This window comes from Schistocerca nitens, chromosome 2, assembly GCF_023898315.1.
Source record: "Schistocerca nitens isolate TAMUIC-IGC-003100 chromosome 2, iqSchNite1.1, whole genome shotgun sequence".
Lineage (NCBI taxonomy): Eukaryota > Metazoa > Arthropoda > Insecta > Orthoptera > Acrididae > Schistocerca > Schistocerca nitens.
Window position 1 is genome coordinate 369,188,472 of NC_064615.1, and position 24,039 is coordinate 369,212,510.

At 41.3% G+C, this 24,039-nt stretch overlaps 1 protein-coding gene across 1 annotated transcript in view; it reads left to right on the forward strand.

Annotated features, from left to right (window-relative positions):
- The window catches only part of LOC126236192 (dynein axonemal assembly factor 5), a 96,133-nt gene that overhangs the window by 47,672 nt on the left and 24,422 nt on the right, over positions 1 to 24,039 (forward strand). Inside the window, exons 8-9 of the mRNA XM_049945295.1 lie at positions 5,269 to 5,451; positions 23,783 to 23,967. Coding sequence (XP_049801252.1) covers positions 5,269 to 5,451; positions 23,783 to 23,967 — 368 coding nt within the window. The remainder of the gene's footprint in view (positions 1 to 5,268; positions 5,452 to 23,782; positions 23,968 to 24,039) is intronic.

The following is a 24,039-nucleotide window of genomic DNA, read 5'->3' on the forward strand; positions in this document are numbered from 1 at the left end:
CTTCCATATTCAGGGATGCTGCAACGGCCTTATGATCACTGATTTCCTGTTCTGCACATGCAGAGTCTAAAAGTTCGGGTCTGTTTGTTATCAGTAGGTCCAAGATATTATCTCCACGAGTCAATGAGGCACATACCAAAACAACATATATAACTGTAATGGAGAGAAATTTTTTTCTACAACACTCTAATATAATGGTGGTAGCTTCTCTGGAAAATCAGGACCTCTCAGGGAAACTTAATTTACCAGAAAAGTCAGGAAATTCCGAAAATCCCAGGAATTTCTGGTATTCTAGCCCTGTGAGCTTGAAAGCCTGGTGGATGGCATGGACCTCGATGACAGTTAGATGGCCCTGCTATAATCTGCAGGTCCTGCTGTCACTGCTGCAGCACTTATCAACAGAGACACCCAATGTGTCTGCCTACCAGTACTCATGGCAGCCATTTAAAGCCAGCAGCGCAGCCACTCTGTCCGTCAGTCATGATTTCACTGCACTGTAGTAGTGCTCTCTCTACACATAATTATTTGGTTCTAGGTTCTCTACGCCTTAGATTTCTGATCTCAGTTTATTTGTTGGACTCATTCTTCCACTTACTTTTGGTGACTCACTGTCCATGCCATCAACTGGTCGGCCAGTCCCTGAAAGTTTGAGTTTCAACACCAATGACAGCAGCAGCAGCAAACTGAATAGCTACATCAGGAAATTCAGCTTTTGAAGGTTCGGGGTATCCAATGTGTACAGGCAATGTTAACTCCTCAAGCAGAGTGGTGCCCACCCATGTTTCCACCACTTAACAATGCCAAAGAGGATTGGGAAACATATTTGCAATGGTGGAAACAGCCCATTGCCACATTTCTGGTTTCTGATGACTTGCCATATTTCGACTCTCCCTCTTTCCAGAGATCGCTCTCTCCAGGGGTTGCGTTTCTTCTCTTGGGCTTTCCTGTAGACATTTCTCTTACTAAAGAAGTTGGGTCCATTCTCAAATCCTGTCACACTCATATTTGAGGAGATGTGTTCCTTGCTTTCGAATTATTATTCGCAATGGTTCCATGTGTTTGCTTCATGTCTTGAGTTCCACTGATACCAAAAATGATCCAAACTGTCATACTGATCATGGATGATGGACTTGCATGGATTGAGCCGGCGTTGTGATTTCACTTGTTTGAACTGGGCATGCGAAACTTCACAGGTGGTTTCTTTGATTTGAGAGATAATGGTCCAATTGGCTTCCATTCTGGATGTACATACTGCAGCCCTTAAACTGGGCAACCGTGCATTGCATGATGTTTTGAACATCATATGCTCTTTTGAGATCCTGCAAGCAGGAAATAGACACCTCATGGCTAGCTCCAAATAACAATTGTCCAGCCACCACCTAGGGGATGGAATTCTCATAAGTCATTTTACTGATGGTGTCATCATGATTCATCAATTTCAGATGTGTCCATGACCTCTGTACATCCAGTCACACACTGTCATTGTCAGCAGCGTATCACGTGTCACATTGTGACTGTTTTGTAGCTGTCCAGATCACTTGGTTTGCTGCACCTGTTTTGGAAAGATGGGCATCTCCAAACTATCAAAAACTGTTGGGACAATGGGATCCCTCTCATCACATGTGTTAAGGGGCATTTCCCAAACTTACAGTACTAAGTTGTCAATGTCCGTTTCTAGGTGGACACAAGAGCTTCAGTCTCCTTGGTAAACCTCCACATGTATGCTCATTTGGGTTCCCCCGTCTTGGCCCCACCCTGCCATACAATGGACACATACAGTGACAGATTCCTCTGTGGGATCAGTTTACAATCAGTGCCTCCTACGAAAAGGTCACATGGTGGATAATACTGTTTGTTGTCGACAGTCACTTGGCCAGCAACATTTTCAGCCCAGATGCCTTCTCACTGTTTGGAGTCTCCATCACTAACAATGTTCACATTGTCTCATGCACAATTACCTTCCAAGAACTCAATGACCTAAGCACCGCCTTCGCACCTCTATTTGAACCTGGCCTTGTGTGTGCAATGGATTTTCTGGCTCATATATCCTTATGTACATCTACAGTGCCCCTTTTCTGCCTGGCACTTTCTGTTCCGTCTCCTTACAGATAGCCATTAATCAAAAACTCAGTCAGTTCCATGAACTCTGGGTGATTTAACTTGTTAAAACCAGTGTTTGAACCACACTCCTGGTAGTGGTCAAGAAACTCGGTGGCTCCTTCCGGGTATGAGGAGACTTTAAAATGACAATCAATGTCCAGGCACAAATGGATGCCTAGCTCATTCCGTGTCCAGAGGATCTCCTCGCAAAACTTGTTGGAAGTGAATATTTTTGTAAGAAAAACGTTGTCGATGTATATTTGCTGATTCCGCTGATGAGCAATTGCAACATATAGAGATCACCATGCCTTTTGACTTATACAAATACAAGTACATGCCCTTTGTGATCTCTTCACCTCCATCAGTCTTCCAGATGTAACTGGAACAGTTAACTATATCCATCATTTCTTGTACTCACAATCTCAATGACTTAATTGCCACATACGCTACACAGCAGGAACACCTGTTTCACCTTTGTATCCTCTGCTACATTGCGTGATGTGCGGCTCAAGTAACCAATTTCAAAAATGACAGTTTTTTCAGGAGCAAGTAGAATACCTCAGACATTTGTTCAACAAAGAAGGAGTCCAGCTCACTGACCACAACATATGTGCTATTGATTCTTTTCCCCATTCTCAAGACTTACAGGAACTGCCAAATCTTTTTGGGAAAGGTGAATTATTATTTGAAGTTTTCCCACAAGCAGCCCACATCATGCACCCACTCAACCAATCATGGAAGAAGGGCATTCAGTACAAGTGGACGGCTGCCTGTGAGCATGCTTTCACAGAGCTGAAGCATTTGCTGCACTCAGCACCCATCCTTAAACCCATTTTCTCATCACATCCTCTCGATTTGGCCACTGATGTTTCTCACTGTGTTATTGGTGCAATGCTGGTTCATAAGAACAATGGTGGTACTGAGCAGTTGATTGTCTTTGCGTCAAAGACACTGACACCCATTCAAAATGAATACTCGCAGATTGAAAAAGAAGCTGTGGTGATTGTCTTTCCCATCAAGAAGTTCATATTTACCTCTTTACAGGGCCAAATTTACCTCATTATGGACCCAGAAAACACTGGTAGCTCTCTTTGGGTCAAATTTCCAGCTTCCCAAGTTGACGGCAAAATCACTTCAGTCTCATGCACTTTTCCTCAGTTCCTACAGTTATGTTACTAAATGCAAGCCCATGACACAGCACACAGATGCAGCTGTCCTCTCTTGTGTAATCTTGGGACTTGACCAACAGATAATCTGTTTCCACATTGACATGGAATTACAGCCCACCTTGGACGGGTTTCCCATTACAGTTCCTTATATCAGTGTAGACGCACACAGTGACCCTGTCTTAAAGCATATCATGTACTATGTGCTCCATGGGGTCCCACTTATTTTTTGAAGTCTGCTGATCCAGAGCTCCAGACCTGGACTTGTGTCTCCCATCATTTGTCAGTCACCTCCAATGTTCACCTGCTTGACATGGAGGCAGATACTCACCATGTTCTCATCCTGTCTATCCTATGACCTCAAAATTTGCAACTCCTACATCATGGACATTTGGGTATATTACAGGTGAAAGCCCTTGCAAAGCGACATGCATGACCAAAGACTTGGAGGCCATAGTGCGCAGCTTTTCTACTTGTGCCTGCCACCAGGCTCCTCTGTCCCACCCTTTCAGCCCCTGGCCCACCCTCCATCACACCTGGGTCCACATTCATCTGGGCTTTGCTGGCCCCTTTCTAGGCTGTATGTGGCACAACTTATTCTAACTACCCCTATCTGCCCGCCCGGCTAGCCGTGCCATTTCCTTTGTAAATTTGCTTGCAGCAACTGTGTTACAAGGTGTTGTAACTGAACACTATTTCTTGAATAGTAAAATCAATAAAATCATCAGTTTAGTATACATGTTGTTTTCAACTGTAGCTGAATTTGAGATAATCACTATTAAGTACAGGGCAACTCTAAAAATTTTATTTGTGGCCACGGAAACTAGTAAAGTTAATCTTGCTCTTGCATATGACAAAAATTTCTTCAGGAAAATTTGGTATTCAGCCTGGAAATTTCAGGAAAGTTGTTTGATGGAACTCAAACTGCCATCCTGAAAATGCTGTGGGATATAGAAGAACAAAGGTAAATAATCTGCTGAAAGTAGGAAATATGAAATATATTTGATCCAAAATGTTGCCATGGCAATTGAATAGTATCATTATTTTCTCCCAAAATGGGTTACTAAAGTTGGTCTTCATCTTACATTCATGTATTACTCACATAATGAAACTTGCCAGTGTTGTCTCTTTCCTTGAGGTACACTTAATAATCTCTAGCTTTTCTCACTAATTTTAATGTTAGTATTATAGTTAGTATTAGTATAGTTAGTATTAAATATGTATTATTTTCATGTTCAGTAAATTGGAGGATCAAAAATAGTTAACATGACACACAAAAACAAATTCACATAATAAGAGATTAAACACTGTGATAATTTATGAAAAGGATCTCAAAGTTAAAAATGTAACACAGATGTTTTTGCATTGAATTTTTAAATAACACAAGAATTTTAATGCAAGAAACAAACTTACTTGTGTAGTATACTGATAAAAAGAAAAATCCCAAAGTTGTAAGATTTCTGAATGAAAGAACAATGTTAACCAAAACTTGTATTTTGTCAAAGGGAGAATGCATTTGATAAAACTGTAAAATTGCAGTGAGGCGTACTGAATTAGCACTCATCTTCAGGAGGTGAAATTCCAGTAATGCTGATAGACACATTTAAATGTAAAAATACTACTGGTAGTTTTTGGGACAGTTAACTCTTTCCTCAGAATCAAAGATGTTTGGAAAGGTTGAGATGGGGGGTATATTGCTCAGCCTCCAGATTGAGAGGGATCTACAAAATATTTATCCCCCCCCCCTCCCCCCTTGCTTCATCACTGGTGAGTCCTCGACAACCTGGGGTCTGAGTGACCTACATCTCCTTCCCAAACCTTTCCCTCTTTGTTCTGTGAGGAAGAAAATAGCAGCACTGAAATTTAGGAGTAGTATTTTCACTCTTAAATGTGTACTGGAATTTTGCCCCGTGATAGTCGTTGTTGGTCAACAATTCTGTCTCTTTGTAATTTTATAAAATTGGTATTTTATTAAATCACATGACTTCCTTTTCAATTGCAGGGACTGTGTTTGGTCTTCATGCAGATACCATCCTCTCCATATTAAAAGCAACAATGAAACCAGACAATGATGCTGAAATGAGATTGAAGAGCTTCACCATTTTGTCGGACATCCTCAAGGAGAAAGAGAAGAACTTGGAACGAGCCCAGGATGCTGGTTTATTTCTAATATCCTTTCTTCAAGGTAATTTTGAGAGTCTTAGGTATATTACAATATTACAAAAATATTAATATTGAGTTAGTTGACAACTGTATGTATAATGAAACTAGTGGAACTGATGAAGAAAGTTTTTCTTTGTGCATTTGTGAAACATTTTAGGATAATTTCCTCACAGGGTCATCCACTGTGATGCCCTATTTTTTTTTTTTTTATTCCCAAGATATCTGGCCTTTTTTCTACTACATGCTCTTACATTTCTTCATTGTTAGGAGGATATATTGTCAAAGGGATTGATGACAACGAGGATCATAGCTGATGTGTGTAGAAAATGTAATTGGCATTTCTTTTTTGTGGTAAAGCTAATTTATTTAGTACATTCATAGTTTTCTGTGGTAAACAAAACTATTAGCATGTAAACAATGTGATATTTGTGCCTCATAATATGTATATCAGTGTAATTAGAAGTAGAGTCCTGTGTTTATAGTACATGGGATAAAGAATAGGTCAGTGCTATGCTGCTGCTGCTGCTACTGCTGCTACTACTACTACTACTACTACTACTACTACTACAGTTCAGTGCCTCAGCAGGTACTAAGTCAGAGTTGCCTGACAAGAAATTGGGGCAAAGGAGAATTTCTGGTGCACACATTATCCTCTTATGTACTTTCGGTTTTCCTATATACTATATAGTGCATGATTAATATCATTTATTACAGTGGAATCATGGATGGAAAACAGCAGTGATATGGTAAAGACAGTCACTCAACAAATAGCATATACATTTACAGAAGGAGTTTAGGATTTAATATTTCATTCATTCGTTAGAGAAAGATCGCATGTGAACCACTTACTGCAGAAAGGCAACTAGTCTAAATTTAAACATTTCTATTTTTTGATGATTATGGTTCCATGTGGATCCATGCATTGTACACTGCAAAAAAGAAACCTGTTTACATGATAAATGTTGATCTGGAAACACTGTCAGTTTTCCATTTACTGCAGATAGTAACTAGTGCGGGACATGTTGGTGGACAGAGGAATGATACTACACAGTGGATGATGTTGAACCTATAAAGAATTCCTCAGAAAACAACAAAAAGTTTTCCGTTGTTCACGTGAAGGTGGATTCTTTGATTGACTACAATTCCTGGTGGCCTACATTCTATTAAAGAACCTGCCTGAACGATGATTCGTATGGTAAATCAATTCCCAGACACCTGAAAAGAATTCTCACTATTTCAGTATACCATTAGATGACCTTTCCAGCTGAAAATCAGAATCCGCATAGTGTTACACACAGCTTGAATACTGCTGGCTTGACTATGGACACTTTTAGGCTGAGAAAGCTGTACAATCTTTGGAACTCCCTATAAAGAAAGCATATGTATCTCTACTGCCTACACATAACAACAAAATAGATTAGATAAGGAATATTTGGTCTGTATCACTTAAGATAGATGCAATTTAGGAATTCATCATGGCCAGCAAAAATGGCATCTCATGATGTAGATGAAAATGACTGGATAATGCAACCATGCAAAACCTCAAATATTATTCAGAAATATAAAGCAGTGTTCATTACACTAAAAGACAGTTATATGTACAGTTCTATTTTAAAATGAGTAACTTACACCTAAAATTAATTTGAAAATCCAGTGTATTGCAGAGAGGGAACGTGTCCAACACTAACGAAGTCATCAGTCATCCTCTTTTCCCCTGACATCATACTTGATTTTTACACATATATAATAAGCAAGTATATCTTCACCAAGAAACCAGAAATACATGTCAGGATACAAGTTGCACTGAACTGGTTTTATTCAGTGTGGAGCCCCCGGTTTGAATGCAGTGTCCGGCAATGAAGGTAGTGAGGGCAACGGTAGTGATGTGATGGGGCTGTCCATCTCGGGAGGTTGTTGTGGCAGTGGCCACACTGGGAGGTTGACGTGGAACTCCTATAGGTGGTGTGGGCAGACGAGGCGTCGGCCCACACGTGAGGATGGAGCGGTGTGGGGAGGGACTGTGTCCCCTGCATGATCAGCTGGCAGCATCCGAACTGTAACCCTCCCTAGGGGAGTCACCGTAGCTCGAATGAGCATGTAGTCGACCCCTTGTGAGAGAGGGTGGGAGCTGGCAATCGACTGCTGAACCAGGTCCCCGGTCTGGTGGGGCGAGTTGTCTTGCAGCAGGATGAAGATGTGGTTGTCGTTGATGAGGACAGTGATGTCCTCCACAGGTTCAAGCGGGATGTCAATTTGCAGAACCACTAGAGGGTTTAGCAGGGAGGAGGTAGAGAGAGAGAGAGAGAGAGAGAGAGAGAGAGAGAGAGGGGGGGGGGGGGGGGGGGGGCAAGAACTCGAGGAACGGCAGGTGCTTTTGGGTGATGACTGCGGCGGCAGTTTTGAGAGGTCATAGCTTCAGTGCGAGTCCTCAGGAGTGGGAGACTGCATAATGTCTTTGGGCGTGAAAGATGCTGAGTCAAGGTGTGCCAGTTTCATGCGAGGGAGAGAAACAGTGAGTGCAAACCTTTAACTCGGATGTCCATCGTGTTAGCAGTGCAGTTTATGACCTCATATGGGCCTAAATATGGTGGGGAGAGCGGAGCCGGGACAGTATCGTCATGGAGGAAAATGAACTTGCATGAAAGGAGATTGGATGGCACATAGGAGTGGGGGGGGGGGAGTATGGCTCAAGGGGGGGTGGTCAGGGAAATATTTGCAAAATGCATTCTGACCCGGCTTACGAAGTCAGGAATGGGGGTGGGAGCGGCAGGGAGGGTGGATTGTAACAGCTCCCCAGGGAGGACAGGGTTTTCACCATAAACAAACTCACTTGTGGTGCCCTCGATATCTGGTTTGTACGATGACTGTTGGCCAAGGAGTACCCATGGGAAGCCCTCGGTCCAAAGATTGTCTTGACACTGCAGTGCTGTCTTGAAAGTGTGATGCCAACATTCTACCAGTCTGTTTCCTTGGGGGTGGTAGGCAGTGTTGTGACTTTTGCTTATGCCACACAGCTGGCAGACTTGGGCGAAGAGTGCTGATTCAAACTGCGGCCCTGGTCAGTGGTGATGGTACCGGGGCAGCCAAAGCAGGAAATGTAGGGGGAAGCAAAAGCCTTAGTCAAAGTTTTGGCGGTTATGTTGGTGAGAGGTACAGCCTCTACCCACAGAGATAAATCATGATGCAAGAAAGAACATAACAGAAGCCCTCTGAGGGGGGAAAGGGGCCGATGAGGTCCAGATACGTACTGAAAGTGGCCAGATGGAATGTCAAATTTGCGGAGAGGTTGAACAGTGTGCCTGGTGACTTTGTTGCGCTGCCAGGTGATTCAATTCTGGGCACAGGTCTGACACTCATGCTTCATGTCTCGTCACATGAATCGTTTGTACACAAGACATAACGATGACTTAATTCCCGAATGTGCCAGAGAATGTAGCGTGTCAAACATTGAATGGCAGAGGGAGGTGGGGACGAGGGGGCGGAGGGTGCGGGTGGAGGAGTCGCATCAGACCTCCTCTCAGACATTGGCAAATTTTGCTTTGGTGAAAAACAGCGAAGCGGAGTTGCTGTCTATCCTTTTCTGGTTCTGTAGGGACAAAATGTCGGAAAGGTCAATGACTGTTGGGATGGGGTTAATGCGGGAAAGGAAAACTGCAATGATGTTGAAGGCGGCTTTTATATGGTAGACGTCAATAGAGAACTGAGAAATGAAATCGAAATGCCAATAGTGACGAGGGGGGGGGGGGGGGGGAGAGGTTACGTATGACGTCTGCTACTGGTTTATGGTTGGACAGGAAGTGGAAAGGTCAGCCCTTGATGTTGGGGTGGAAGTGTTTCACCGCCTCATTAACTGCTAAAAGTTCACAGTCGAAGGCTGAGTATTTTTGCTAGGCACGTAAAAGCGTCTTCGAAAAGAACCGAAGTGGCATGACCACGTTGTTGTGGCATTGTTGTAGGACCGCACCTACTGCGGAGTCACTGGTATCCATGGTGATGAAGAGTTCAGCATCCGAGATTGGATGAGCGAGGCTGCCAGCTCATGTGAGAGAGTCTTTCAGGGTCTGGAAGGCTGCATGCAGTGGTTCGCTCCACAGAATGTGGCGTGTCCCTGAAGTTTGCTTACCAGAGGGGTCAGCCTGGGTGTCAGCTGCTGCAGGCAAATGACGACGGTAGTAGTTTATTGTTCCCAAGAACTGTGTGGTAGAGAGTGGCATGGATGAGATTGATTGCACCTTCAATTCAGGAGGGTGTATACCGTCAGCCGAGACTGTTTACCCCAAGGATTGGACAGATTGTTGACATATTTGCAGTTGTCAGTGTTAATCTAGACTCTGTTAGATGAAAGAGTGTCCTTTACTACTACGACGTGGTGTTCGTGATCTTGTGTGGATTTGCTGAAGCTCAGGATATCATCGAGATATACGAAACAGAAGTCGAACTGGAGCAAGAGAGAGTCAATAAAGTGTTGCCATATCTGTGAGGCATTACTTTAACACGATTGTCATGAAATGGTACTCGTACAACTCGATGGGGATGATAATTTCGGAATGTCCTTGGGTGTGACTGGGATTTGGTGGTAAGCGCATTTGCAATCACGTACACTGAAAATTGTAGCAGCTGCGAGAAGGTGAGTGAAGTCGGAAATGTTCGTACAGGATAATTGTCCATCACAGTTCTAGCGTTCAAGCATCTGTAGTCACCACACATATGAAAGGAGCTGTCCTGTTTAGGGTTGAGGTATATGGGCAGTGACCTGTTACTATTGGAGGGCTGTAAAATTCCCGCCTCAAGAAGTTCCTGAATTTGCTCAAGAGCCGAGCGCTACTTGAGTGGGTTGAGGCGGTGAGCCTTGAGGTGAATAGGTGGGCTCTCGGATGTGACGATGTAGTGAACAGTTCCATTCATGACGGTGGAAACTAAATATTCAATGACTGCGTGCAGGCGGGCCAAGGTGTTGGTTGAATTTTTAGGGACACATGGCTTGGAAGCAGCATAGTTGTCTGCTCGAGAGGGGGAATGGCAGTGAGAAAGTCACATGTTTGTCATGTTTATGCCAGCGCAGATGGCAATTTGAGAGTGCGGAGCATGTGGTGGGCACCGTGAGCGGTGTGCATAGAGAATGTCTGTTGTATGTAGTGTGTGAGAGAGGTGCGCTCGGCAATGGTGGCATTGCTGGCTTGCGTGGAGCTCTCAGGTATGATTAGATGTCAGCACTGGCATCCACAAGGAAGTTGTGACTCAAAGAATAGTCTTTGACGTAAAGGCAGCCATTTGACGGGGCAGTGGCATGTATGGAATTTAGTGTGGTTGGTGCTTATCAGATGATTGGTGTTTCACATGCTTGCACAGAGGGTGGCACTTTTTTGCATCGTCACCGTATACGTTGTGATACCAACAGTGAGGGTATGTTGGGTGAGGAAGCAGCCGATCATCCTCAATGTGTTCGGGTTCATACACCAGGGCATATGGAGCAGGTGCGATATGCAGTGGTTCGGTGGGTGGAGAGTGCATGCGTTGTGTGCCAGGTGGTGCAGCAGTCTGAGAAGCGAAGCATGGCCTTCCCTGCCAGAGGCTGGGAGAACTACCAGTGCAGGAATGCCAACCTGTTGCATGAGCTCCTGCTGATGACGCTGGTGTGTGAGCAAATAGTCCTGATCAGTCATTTGATCTGCACACGCGAACCAATGGATTCCAGGGTGTGGGGGAGAAGATGAATCTGAAGATCTGTAGGCAGTTTTGAAACAGGATTTCACCCGACATCATCTGCTCTCTGACCAGGAGGCATTGCCGGTGCCAAAGCTGGGATGGGCTACAGTTGCCGAGATGTTCCTCGTACAGTTTTTGCAGAATAAACTCTTGTGGGGAGCGCAAGAGGCACTCAGTGATAGTCTGTTTTGCAAAATCGTACTTTGAAGTTAGCGGCGGCATCAGAAGTAGATTGCAGATCAGGTCTATGTGCCTGTGCAGATGAGTCACGAGGCACAGGAATTTTGATTTGTCATCAGTCATGCAGTACAGTTTGAACAAGTTGTCCACCAGTGCAGTTGCTGGGTTGTCCTTGGATAGAGGGGACAGGGTCAGTAAGCGGTCTGGTGGTGCCGACGAGGGCCCACCTAGTTCTGTATCTGAGTCCCTCGTTCTCTCATATGCCATGGATGCTGGACCAGCACAGCTGATACAGATGGCCATGCTTAGGGTGCGAGCGAGTAGTCTGTCAGAGCAGATGAGAATGGCACTGAAGCATTAAGAAATGTTGCTGTAGAACTGTCCGACGCAAAGCTCACAGCACGGAAGTCCAACACGGAAGGCATGGCTAGAGCCATGTGAATAGTGAGCGGGTGAACAGTTGCAGCTGAAACCCCCTGAAAGTTTACTTGTGGTGACATGGGAGCGGAGAGTGGTGGTGGGGGAGGGGGGAGGGGAGCACAGTTAAATGTTGCCACCAGGCTGTTGACGTGACGAGCCGGGGCATGTTCGGAGGTGCAGAAACCACAGTTAATATCACTGTGCAGCACATTGCTCACGTCAGGTGGGGGCCCATAAAGTGTACTGAGGGGCCGAACGGTCACTGGGGGCGGAAACATGCCTGGAAATGTTCATGATATACAATGGGCGTTGTCCACTTTGTAAAACGATGAAGCAGTAAAGCACTCAGGCATTGCGGGAGCACGATCGGTAAACGTGGTCTGTCCTAACAAAGGCGAGGTTGCGCACGGCACTGTTGTAACGGTTGCTCAGGTGGCCGACGTCTGATACATAGTTTGTGTACGAAATGCAGAATCCACATTAGCATGATGAAATGCAGGAACTTTGCTCACCTCATCATCATTTTTGAAATGCACATGTTAATGTATACTCGCTGGAGAGGTAAAGCCTGAGTCTACAGTCACATGTTGCTCTGTTGAGTGGCGAACGTGTTGAGGCGATGAAACTGCAGGAAATGTGTTGTAGAATCCAGGTGCTAGTGAAGTGACAAAATGTCACATTGTGCGTGTAGGAGTTTTGACATCAGTGTACTTCGTGGCAGTATACCTTGAACAAAGAAAAGTGTGAAGTTATTCACATGAATCCTAAAAGAAATCCACTACTTTTTGATTACGCGATAAGTCACACAAATCTGAAGGCTGTAAATTCAACTAAATAATTAGAGATTACACTTAAAAATAACCTAAATTGGAAAAATCACATAGATAATGTTGTGGGTTGAGCAAACCAAAGACTGTGACTCATTGGCAGAACACTTAGAAGGTGCAACAGGTCTGCTAAATAGACTGGTTACACCACGCTTGTCCGCCCTATTCTGAAGTATTGCTGTGCGGTGTGGGATCCGTATCAGGTGGGACTGACAGATGACATCAAAAAAGTACAAAAAATGGCGGCTCATTTTGTATTATTGCGAAATAGGGGAGATAGTGCCACAGACATGATACGTGAAGTGGAGTGGCAATCATTAAAACAAAGGCATTTTTCATTGCTATGGGATCTTCTCATGAAATTTCAATCACCAGTTTTCTCCTCCAATTGCGAAAACATTCTTTTGGCACCCACCTACATAGGGAGGAATGATCATCACGATAAAATAAGAGAAATCAGGGCTCACACAGAAAAATTTAAGTGCTTGTTTTTCCCATGTGCCGTTCGAGAGTGGAATGGTAGAGAGACAGTTTTAAGGTGGTTCATTGAACCCTCTGCCAGGCACTTCTTTGTGAATAGCAGAGTAATCTTGTAGATATAGATGTAGGTACATGGACAAGTGGAACGAATGAAGGCGCAAACAAAGCCAACGTAGTAGACAAGAAAATACTTACACTAGAGGAAAAGGCATGCAAATTCTTATTCAGGGTCACCACTTTGTGAATTATGTTGGGTTGTAGCCCAAGGAAGACACACTTAATACATTTTGTATCGGTAAGTACAAATGTCCACATTACAGAAAGTCATACAATGAACAGAATAAGCAAGATGGCACGGGCCGTTAGGTTAGAGTCCAAAATCTTGTGATGGCAGAGATATGTTGTTTGTACTTGTCGATGCCACACATTTAACACTGGACTTCTTACTATGACCAGTCACAAAAATGATGTCTGTCACTGCTGATATTGTTGAATTTAGAAGAAAACTTCTCAGAAGATAACTTTGTGATGAAATAGACTTCAGTAGTTATACCATGGTATGGTATGGAACTGGGGACCTAGAAATGATGGAGAGGTTTCGTCCCACAACAGGCTGCAACAGTCCAATCACCCCACCGCCGCCCCACTCTGAACCCAGGGTTATTGTGTGGTTCGGCTCCCACCACCCCCCTCCCCCCTCTGGGAACGTCTCACACGAGATGAGTGTAACCCCAATGTTTGCGTGGTAAAGTAATTATGGTGTACACATATGTGGAGAAAATGTTTGTGCAGCAATTGCTGACATAGTGTAACTGATGTGGAATAAGAGGAACCAGCCCGCATTCGCCGAGTCAGATGGAAAACCGCCTTAAAAACCATCCACAGACTGGCCGGCACACTGGACCTGGATGCAAATCTGTCAGGCCTTCCCGCGCGGAAAGCAGCGCATTAGACCACATGGCTAACCGGGCGGGCAGTTATACCATACTCAGTCTTACAGATTTTGCAGAATATCATTTGCATCATTAACAATAATATTTAATCTCAAGCATAGAAACTAACAGAAAAAAGAATATGTCCCTGAATATTGTTTATTGCTTACCAAAAATGACTTCCAGCCATGTGGTTGTACCTTTTTGGTTTACTTAGTGGACTCAGTGACTAGGCACAAAACTTGCATTTGAAAAGAGTGGAATTCAAATTTTCATCTATATTTTCCCTAATTTTCATAAATCACGTAAGATAAAAGCTTATGGTTGTAAATAACTTGTATGGCATGCTACCTGGGTGCTGAACTGTGGCTTGATAACATTTGTCATTTGTTCACATTGCATGTTGGCATGAAACAACATAGAGATATACTGCCACAGTGTCTCCTTACTTTTAACAGGCAGTAAATTAAACAGTTCAGATAGTCGCCATGATCATGTTTGATAAAACAAGTGGGGCAAGAAGGAAGTGGATGGGAGAAGGCATATGTCAGTGGAGCCTGCTTCTGATGAGGTTTTGTTGATGCAGTTTTACAGGCATGCTGCACTGCTGCTATTTCTGCCTCACTGAATGTGACAGAGCACGAGCACTTATTGTGGTCACTGTTTACTGCTGCAACATCTGCTGAGGACTCTTATCTGGTGGCCAGGCGCTCGCAAAACTTTAAATAACTGAGCAAGTGTTACGACTTCTTCATCAGTGGGGTCATAAAAATGTAAAGTCTGTTGGCAGACCTGTTTGTCTGGTGCCAAACAAATGATTGCAACCCTGACAATGATATCTGCACATCACTCTTTGTAATTTATAGTGACAAATCTGCACCTCCTACTAGGCCCTTGTAATTCTGCTGCCGAAGCTTGTTATGTTTGGTTAGGTTGCTTCCCACATTAATAGAACTGTACCCTCGAAGATATCACATGAGCAAGGTGGTGATTGGCACGGAAGTGACACATTGCCCCAAATTATAGCAATGTGGGTTCCATGACGAGAGCCAACTATCCATGATAGAAAGAGAGCTTTAATGCTGCCCTTGAGTGCTGTGAAGTGTTGCTTTTTATGACTCCCAATCTTTGGCTGATTTGTCATAGGCTTGAAATTGTGGTGGATGGGCTGCCTTTTGTTGCTTTTTGGCAAATACTACTGTCGGCACCTTTTCCAAAATATCCGTTTTTACTTGCTGTTTTGGTTCCAAGCATTGCTGGGACTCCAATTACTGCTGTAGCAGGCTTTGAAGTACTGTTACTAACAAAACAATTGTTGTCATCATAGTACTTGTTGTTGACACACGTGAAAATCTGGATGTCCACATTGCCACTTTTGTGGTAACTAAGAACACTTAAAAGAACGTACAGCAGTTTAACAGTTTTAATAATCACACAAATTTCACAGTACAGTGCAGGCATTATAATAAAAGTCTCAAAATCATAGCAAATTTAGTTTCGCAAGAGGAGATTACAACATAAGAGTTGTAACAGTGCCAACGAGAGAATGAAAGCAATTAGTGCGTGCTCTCAGTTATATGCTGTCAGTTTTGTAACTCTGAGACATGGCGGAACTGGCACTCGGATGCTACCTTGCTGCTGCACTGTCACCCTGCAGCTGTCAGCCACCATCTGCCAGCATGCTGTGGTAGCCAGGCTGCTGCTACTGTCCACAGGAAATGCTTATATTGGCATGCCCATGCCAGTGTGCTGGGGTCAGAGGATCACCTCCTGTCACCTCCAGTAAGTCTGTTTTAGATGTGCTGAACTAGGCCTGTTCATGTTCACCAATAAAGTGTTATATCAACTGATTGGCTGCCTTCTTCATTTACTCCATCACCAACCTCCACCAGAGAACTATTTGCTCACTCCTACCCAGCTGTAGATAGTATTGTATATAGGTGTGTTACCACATGATCCATGTATTTAGGAAGCTGATCTGCCATTGCCACCATCAAAGACCATTACTTTTCCATTGGTGGTTGTCATGTCGTCTGAGTCACCTCAAGGGCATCAGTTCATTACATGGGATATAAATGGTCTTATTAAGGTTATAGGTGAACTCAAGCTACTTGGAAAGCCAGGATTGAATTTCATCATTAAATAACTGACAGTTACAAATATTAGTAAACTGCTACCCACAAATTTACAGTATTGTTACATGAGAGCAGGAAAAGAGCCAAAATTTATAAAATGACATTAAAAAGTGCTGATTTCATGTCTGCTGTGTGCCGTGTTGCCAGAAGGCAAGTGCGTAAGTGTAGGGGTGTGTAATCATCAGCAATTGAAATATTCAGTGAATAACAGTATCCACAAGGGAAGTGTCAGCAAAGATTGGGAAGAATCAACTTATTCATTCTTTGTGTATGCCTGGAGGTGTCATTGAAGAGTCTGCTTCAGAAGCCATTAAGAGAACATGTTGCAACAAACTGCAGATTTTTTTTAAGGAAAATATTGTTCATTGTGGTCTGTAAAATATTTCATTTGTTTCCTGCTATTGGCCAGTTTTGACTGTGCAGTCATTATCAAGCACTTACAAAAACGTACCAACCATGGAAGAGTAAATCACATAACAAATCCCAAAAGCTTAAAAATATAATAAATAGCACAGTTATGGATTCAACATACGGTACTGTCTAGTACCTACATACGTAGTATCTTTCTACATTGTGTTGTAGGAAATGTGACACATAAATTAATCTATCAGTCCACATGTGAAACGAGATCGTTATTGGTATGATCTGTATCTAATGTTACATATAACTTAATTTAGACATGCAGCTATGAAAGTACACACTTGTTCCTTATTTTTCATCTCATCTTTAGCTAGATTGAAATGAATTCATAGTTTTTAACACCGTCGCACACTGAATGCATATGCTATTCATGTAATTGTCCACCACCAATGATGCTAAAAAGATTTATACATAGATATTATTATTCTCACTATATAGAGATACAGTTATCACTCTTGCCATAAGTTTCTATTGCCCTGACAATGTAGCTAATGTTGCATGTCGTATATTTTTGGCATGTAAAATCGAATTATCACCATTCTGTATGCCAGTGAACTATCTGCTATGCTTAGGTGCACAGTTTTGATATACATGTGTAATGTCTTTGATTGTATCTTTGGTATAGACTATATTAGACTGCAGTATGCATACGGATGTAACAAATGTATAAGTTGAGGTCATATGATGATAAAATGTGGTTCCTCAGTCAACAGATGTCGAGTTCATCTCTAATCTATATTTTACAGGGTTCTTCATTTTACCATCTTTCTGTTCATATTTGATACAGATCATGCCAATGTTAATGTGTGGGTCCACTTGTGGACTAATAGATTAATTTATGAGACACTTCTCCTATCGCATGACGTATAGAAATACCATATAAGTAAGTACTGGATGTTGCAATTTGTAAAATCCACAGCTCTGCTATTTATTATATTTTTAAGAGCTTTTGGGTTTGTTATACAAGTTGTGTGATTCATTGTTCCATGGTTAATATGTTTTTTGCAGCTGTTTGATAACAAAAATAAATGAAAAATTTTATGGCTTATGACAGTGTGTTCTCTTTTGAAAAATATATTGAGGCAGTGGGCCCTCATGCAAACAAGATTTTCAACTGCAGATTGTGGTGCGTGGTGCCAGTCACCTTGGGTCATTACTGTGACTGGTAAAGAGGGTTCAGAAGACCAGCCTTCCTTGTGAAGTTTCAGTTAAGCCTGATCTGCAGTGTTGTTCCCAAAGTGGGTGCTCTGGAAAGCTTGAGCCAGAGACATCAAAGTTTTGTAACAGACTGAATTGTGATTTCGTAGCCTTATGAATAGGATTGCAAATTGTAAGGTCCGTCAAAATGAGTCAGGGGTACACTACACATTGTGCTAGGTTCTTTTAACTTAGATGGCTGTCCGTCCATGCCAGATAGTGACAGCTGTGAACTACTGGGTTAAGACCCAAAGAGACTGTCATCAAAGATAAAATGACTAAAGTCCTATTAATCAACTGCTGAAGTTTTCACAACGAAGTGCCAAAATCTGAAGCAGTTGTGAAAGGCAGTGGAGCTCAAATTGGATACATAAAGCTAGCTAGAAACCAAAATTGATATCAGTGAGATTTTGTTGGGTAATTCAAAGGTATATCGAAAGTATAGGCAAATGGGAAATGGAGGCGGTATATTTGTCTCTGTATACAAGAAACTCAAATCCGCTGAAATAGAAATTGAAATTCCATGCCACATTGTTTGAGCAAGACTCACTATTAAGATTCAAATATAAATTTATAACTGGATCTTCCTATCAATGACCAGTTTGACTTCCAGAGTTATCCAGAACCTTAGTTCACTAGTATACATGTTTCCTAATCAAAATGTCATAATTGAATGAGACATTAATCATCCTACAAATGATTAGAGTAATTACAGTTTTGTAAGTGGCAATGTGAGAAGACATTCTGTGAAATATTACTAAACGCCTTTTTTGAAAACTGCCAAGATGAGATAGTTCGGAATTGTATATAATGGTGGCAAAAATACCTGCCCTCTTTGAGGCTGTCCCCATTGGAACTGGTATCAGTTTGTAATCTTCCCCCCCCCCCCCCCCCTCCTTTCTTCTTCCATCTGCATCCACATCAAACAATGTTAAGTCCAAGTAGTTAATAAGCAAAGTCTTTTAAGAAGATTTGAGAGGAGCGAAGACTGCAGTAAACTTTCAGGTTTACTTAGATTGTGATGTTGAGATGGCTGCAGTTTTTCTTGTCTAGGGGTCTGATTCTTGAAGTTGAAAATCTAACTACTTGTCCTCATGGTTCGTCTGAACTAAATAAATTGGAATATTGTTGTTGCAGAATTTTTTACGTAAATATATTTTCCACTGATTTTCTCACATTTTAATATATCATACAGTACTTTGATTTTTCACATTAAGAAAGCCAAAATTACATTGTTCACACCTATTATACAAAAATACATGTGATCACATCAGAGGCAGGCTTACTACTCTCACACTCTGTGGAAATAACAATTTTCCAAAGAGTTTATAATTTTTCTTAACAAATGAATTCCTACTAGTTTTCGTTACATTATCAATTTGGATTATTATTCCATAAATGAATCCAGAAATAAACATAGTAAACAGTACAGAATTACATAATTAATAGTAGAAATTTTAAATGTGTAAATAATTCGTAATTTCAAATGTTCCTTAAAAAAAAATTTTAACTGTACATTCAGAACTAGTAATTATTTATTATAACATACAATTAAATATTTGTAAAGTAATTTCTTTTCAGAAATTGTAGCTTGAAATATAGCATATTGTGTATAAAATTATATGAAAGTTTCCTGAAAAGCAACTGAGATAATATTAACTTGTCCAAAATTCAAAAAATAATACTGGTATCGATAACTACTGTTGAGGAAAAGTAGTGCTAGAAGAGAGTATCCCTTTACAAGTTATACCAATAATGATTACCAAAATACAAAAGGCAGCCAAAACAAGTAGGCAGTTTTAGTGCAGGCAACATTGGACTGAGACCACTGTTGTTTTTCTATCCCTTTGTCAGTCAAATCCAATCAAACCAATGGTGACAAAGTGACCCTTTGAGGATGTCCATATTGAAACAGGCATCTATGACCATGAGGTAATTGTTGCCCTGATAGCTGAGTGGTCAGTGTGACGGATTGCCGTCCTACGGGCCCAGGTTAGATTCCTGGCTGGGTTGGGGATTTTCTACACTCAGGGACTGGGTGTTGTGCTGTCTTCATCATTATTTCATCCCCATCCGGCATGCGGGTCGCCCAATGTGGCGTTGAATGTAATAAGACCTGCATCAAGGTGGCCGGACCTGCCCTGTAAGGGGCCTCCTGGCCAATGATGCAAGACACTCTTTTTCATTTTCCATGAGGCAATTGTAGCAACAGTGATCACTCAAAAAGTAAGACAGCTAAAACAAGTAAGCAAGATAAAATTAAGTAGGAAGATTTGCATTTTCAATAAGCTAAACTAAGAGGTAGTTATGTCATTTCTCAAAGAACTGAAGACATTTACATCTGGGCAAGAACATGTAGAGAATTGCAGCTCAACTTTAGCTGGATAGATGCTCATGTACTGAATAGACATATACCTAGTAGAACATTTCATGGTGGGAAGGACTCTCTAAGGCACGCAATCACTGTAAAGAAACAGTGACAACTGCATAATAGCTGTAAACAAAGCATAGAGATATAGATACATGCAAAATGGAACACATTTGGCTGTCGAGAGAGCTGTGCGTGAATCCTTCAGTGACTCCCACTGAAAAAACTTCTCAAAATCCAAAGAAATTCTGTTCATATGTTGAGGTTGTGTCACCAAAGTTAGTGTCATGACACAGTGCCTAAGAGAAATGGAAAGTAGCAAAGCAAAAGCCAGAATTCTGATATCAGGGTTAAGTGTTCAGTTACTAAGGAAAGCATAGATATTCTGGTGTTCAGTTATTGTAGGAAGCACAGTTCACACATCTACAAAAAGGGTAGCAGAAGTGATCCACAAAACTAATGTCCAATCTTATTGATGTCCATCTGCTGTAGATTCCTAGAACATATTCTAAGCTCAAACATAGTGAGATATCTCAAACAGAATAACCTCCTCTGTGACAACTATCATGGGTTCAGAAAACATTGGTTATGGGAAACTCAAGTTGCACTTTTCTCACATGATATCCAGAAAGTTATAAATCAAGGCAATCAGATGAATGCAATATTTTTTGATGCCCAAAAACATTTAACTTTCTACCACACCAACATTTATTAACAAAAATAGTGATATATGGGGTACAAAACAAAATTTGAGAGAGGATGGAGGATTTCTTGGTTGGGAGGACACATCATGTTGTATTGGATGGAGAGCCTTTTACAGAAGTAAGAGTAACTTTGCACACTCCTCAGGGATGTGTGTTGGAACATTAGCTGTACACATTGAATATTAATGATCTGGCAGATGGTATTGATAGTAACCTTAGACTTTTTGAAGAGTATCTATAGTGAAGTGCTATCTGGAAAAAAGCTACACAAATATCTAGTCAGATGTGGATGAAACTTCAAAGTAGTTCAGAGATTGGCAGCTCACTTTTAATGTTGAGAAGCATACTCTTGTGCATTTTTCAAAATGATGAAGTACCCTATGACTACAGACAGCATCAATGAGTCACAGTTGGAATCAGTCAACTCATATAAATATCTGGGTGCATCTATTTGTAGGGATATGAACTGGGATGATCACTTGTACTCAGTCATAGGTAAGGCAGGTGGCAGGCTTAGGTTCATTGGTAGAATACTGGGAAATTGCTGTCAGTATACAAAGGCTGCTCTTAATTCAGCCAATTGCCTTTTCATGTCTAGCCTATGCTCACTACTCAAAAGAAATAAAGCAAAAATCATAGTAAATTCCTATGTAACCCTGCCACTTTTTCTCCTGCTAAACAAAAATGTAGTCCTTTTACCTCATCCAGCTGTTGCCTTCTACCTTGTATATAAATCTATCCCGTTATTACCTTGCAATATTTTACAGTGGCTCAAGCATCCACTTCAGTATCGGAGATTCAAAGCACTCTACTTTGCATACATTACTACGTCACAAATCACAGTTTTAGCTCTGTCATATCACCATGATCGATGTGCTGGCTCAGGCAAGAACTACTTTCAATTCAACCATAATTACTAAAATGGATAAAGGGACGATGCTTAGATTCTTTACTATGACAACCTCCAATTTTAGCAGCCAAAATACAGTGTTTTTTTCTTGCAGTTCCTTTAACTGCAGCTATCACGTGGTAGTGTTATCGTGAGATAGCATCCATGGTCCATATTACTACCACCCTCACTAGTCATCTCTGCTCTCTCAAGCACCATCCTAACCATGCTTCATAAGAAATAACAGCAATTAATATACATTTGAATACAAAATCATTAAATTTACATTGATTCTAACAGGAAAGAGTTTTTAATGAGTGGCCAAAATTTTGATGGGTGAAAATATGATGTCAGTCTGTAAAGGAGAGCGCTTACAATCACTTGTGTGCCACATCTTAGAATATTCCTCAAGTGTTTCGGACCAACACCAAACAGAACTAATAGAAAATAGTGAACATACAGAAAGAAGGGCAGCACCGATGACCACAGGTTTGAGTGATTAACAGGAAAACATCATGGAAATGCTAAAATATTGTGACTGGCTGACACTTCAAGGTAAATGGCAGTCACATCACGAAAGCTTATTTCAAAATTTCAAGAGCCAGTACTAAGTGAATGATTGGGATATATTCTTCAGATACTATGTATTGTTCCCATAGGGGTTGTGAAGACAAGATTAGACTAATTACAGTGTGTACAGAGACACTTAATCAGTCATTCTTCCCGCTCCATATGCAGGCAGAACGGAAGGAAACACTAACATGTCATACCACATTGTTTGCAGATTTTGTATGTGGATGATACTATATTCAAAATTTTAATGTCCTTATCTATGAGGTATTAGCATTGATAAAAAGAAAATCAATAGCTGTACCACAAAGCATAATTTATGATACTACATTTATTTCTTATGATCTGTATGTCATTATTCACTTTAAAAAGGTGTTTAATGTTTTTGTTCTGATCATTACTTTATTGTTTACTTGGACATAGGTACATCTCTTTTTGTGTAGTTACCATAAAATATGTTTAATATCAATAAAGCTAATTTTTCTATCTCTGGCACTAGTCCTCTTGCTGCTTAAGCTTTTCTGCCACATCACAGACTGTCTGATGGTATGTCTCAAAGTAATTTGTCTGAGGAATTTCCATTAGTTTCAGAGGCTGTGATTTCCACAAACAGTGTCAAATATTTCATCTCTTCATTCTGGACTTTTTGAAATCCAGTCTGCTAGTGTATCTTATTTCTGCACAACTTTAATTATTACTACAGCAGTGTTGTAATACTTTGTGATGTCTAAACATTTGGTGGTCCATTTTTAAACCATATTATGAATTGACTAGATTTTGTATGTTCTCTTACTGCTTGCAGTTGGTTGAATCTCTCATAGTCTCTTTAGTTGTACAACTTATCCTTTAAACCTCTCCCGTGTTTCTCTTCAGTAGTCATTCTATCTGTCTACTGCAACTTGAGAGACACAGTACCCAATTTATCAAATAAATGAGCAAGTCAAGTGTTGGAAACAGAGAGGGAAGAAATATTAGGTGAAAAGCTAAGAATCTTCATATGGCTCAAAACTTTAGTTTTATATTCTGAAATCTGCACTTTTAGGACATGATATTCCCAGTTCTGTATTTGGAACCTAAAGAGAAGTCAGAAGAGTGACAATTTGGAGGGGAAGATTATTCAACCCTAAATGTGGAATAAAGAAAGATCAAACAATTCTGGAGAAAAATGGTGATGTATGTATTGTTGGTTACCAATTATCTACAAAATTGTTGTTGCAAAATGTATACAAGAGATTTGATTTTGTCCTCTTTATCAAAAATATAATTTTTACCATTCGTGGTGTGTGCATTTATCATGCAGTTGTTGATTATTCATGCTCGTATAGTAGTGTCATTTATAAATTGGAGAACTGGTGACTAAGAAGAACCACTAGTTATAGTGAGGAGGATGAGAGAGACAAAGGAGACACAACAGTATATCTTAAATAATCATTATAGAGCCAGGCATGATTGATGAAAGTAAGGTTATATTATGTGTTTTGAGATTGTCCTTAATAATTGTATATTTATTGTGACACATGCACAGATGTGGCAGTTCCAAACATGGCATGGCGTGCAGGCCGGTCAGCAGAGGCTGTGCGTACTGCATGTGTGGCATGTGTATGGGCAGCAGTGAACCCTGGAGTCTGTGGTGCCCTTTCTGATCCACGTGTTCTGGCACCAGTTGGCTCTGCTCTTTTCCCAACACTGCTTGCTTTAATTGAAGACCAGGTACGATATGTTGTGAAGCTGAATGCCATAGCAATAGATCAGTTAGCAGATACCAATGCTCTTTTCTCTATA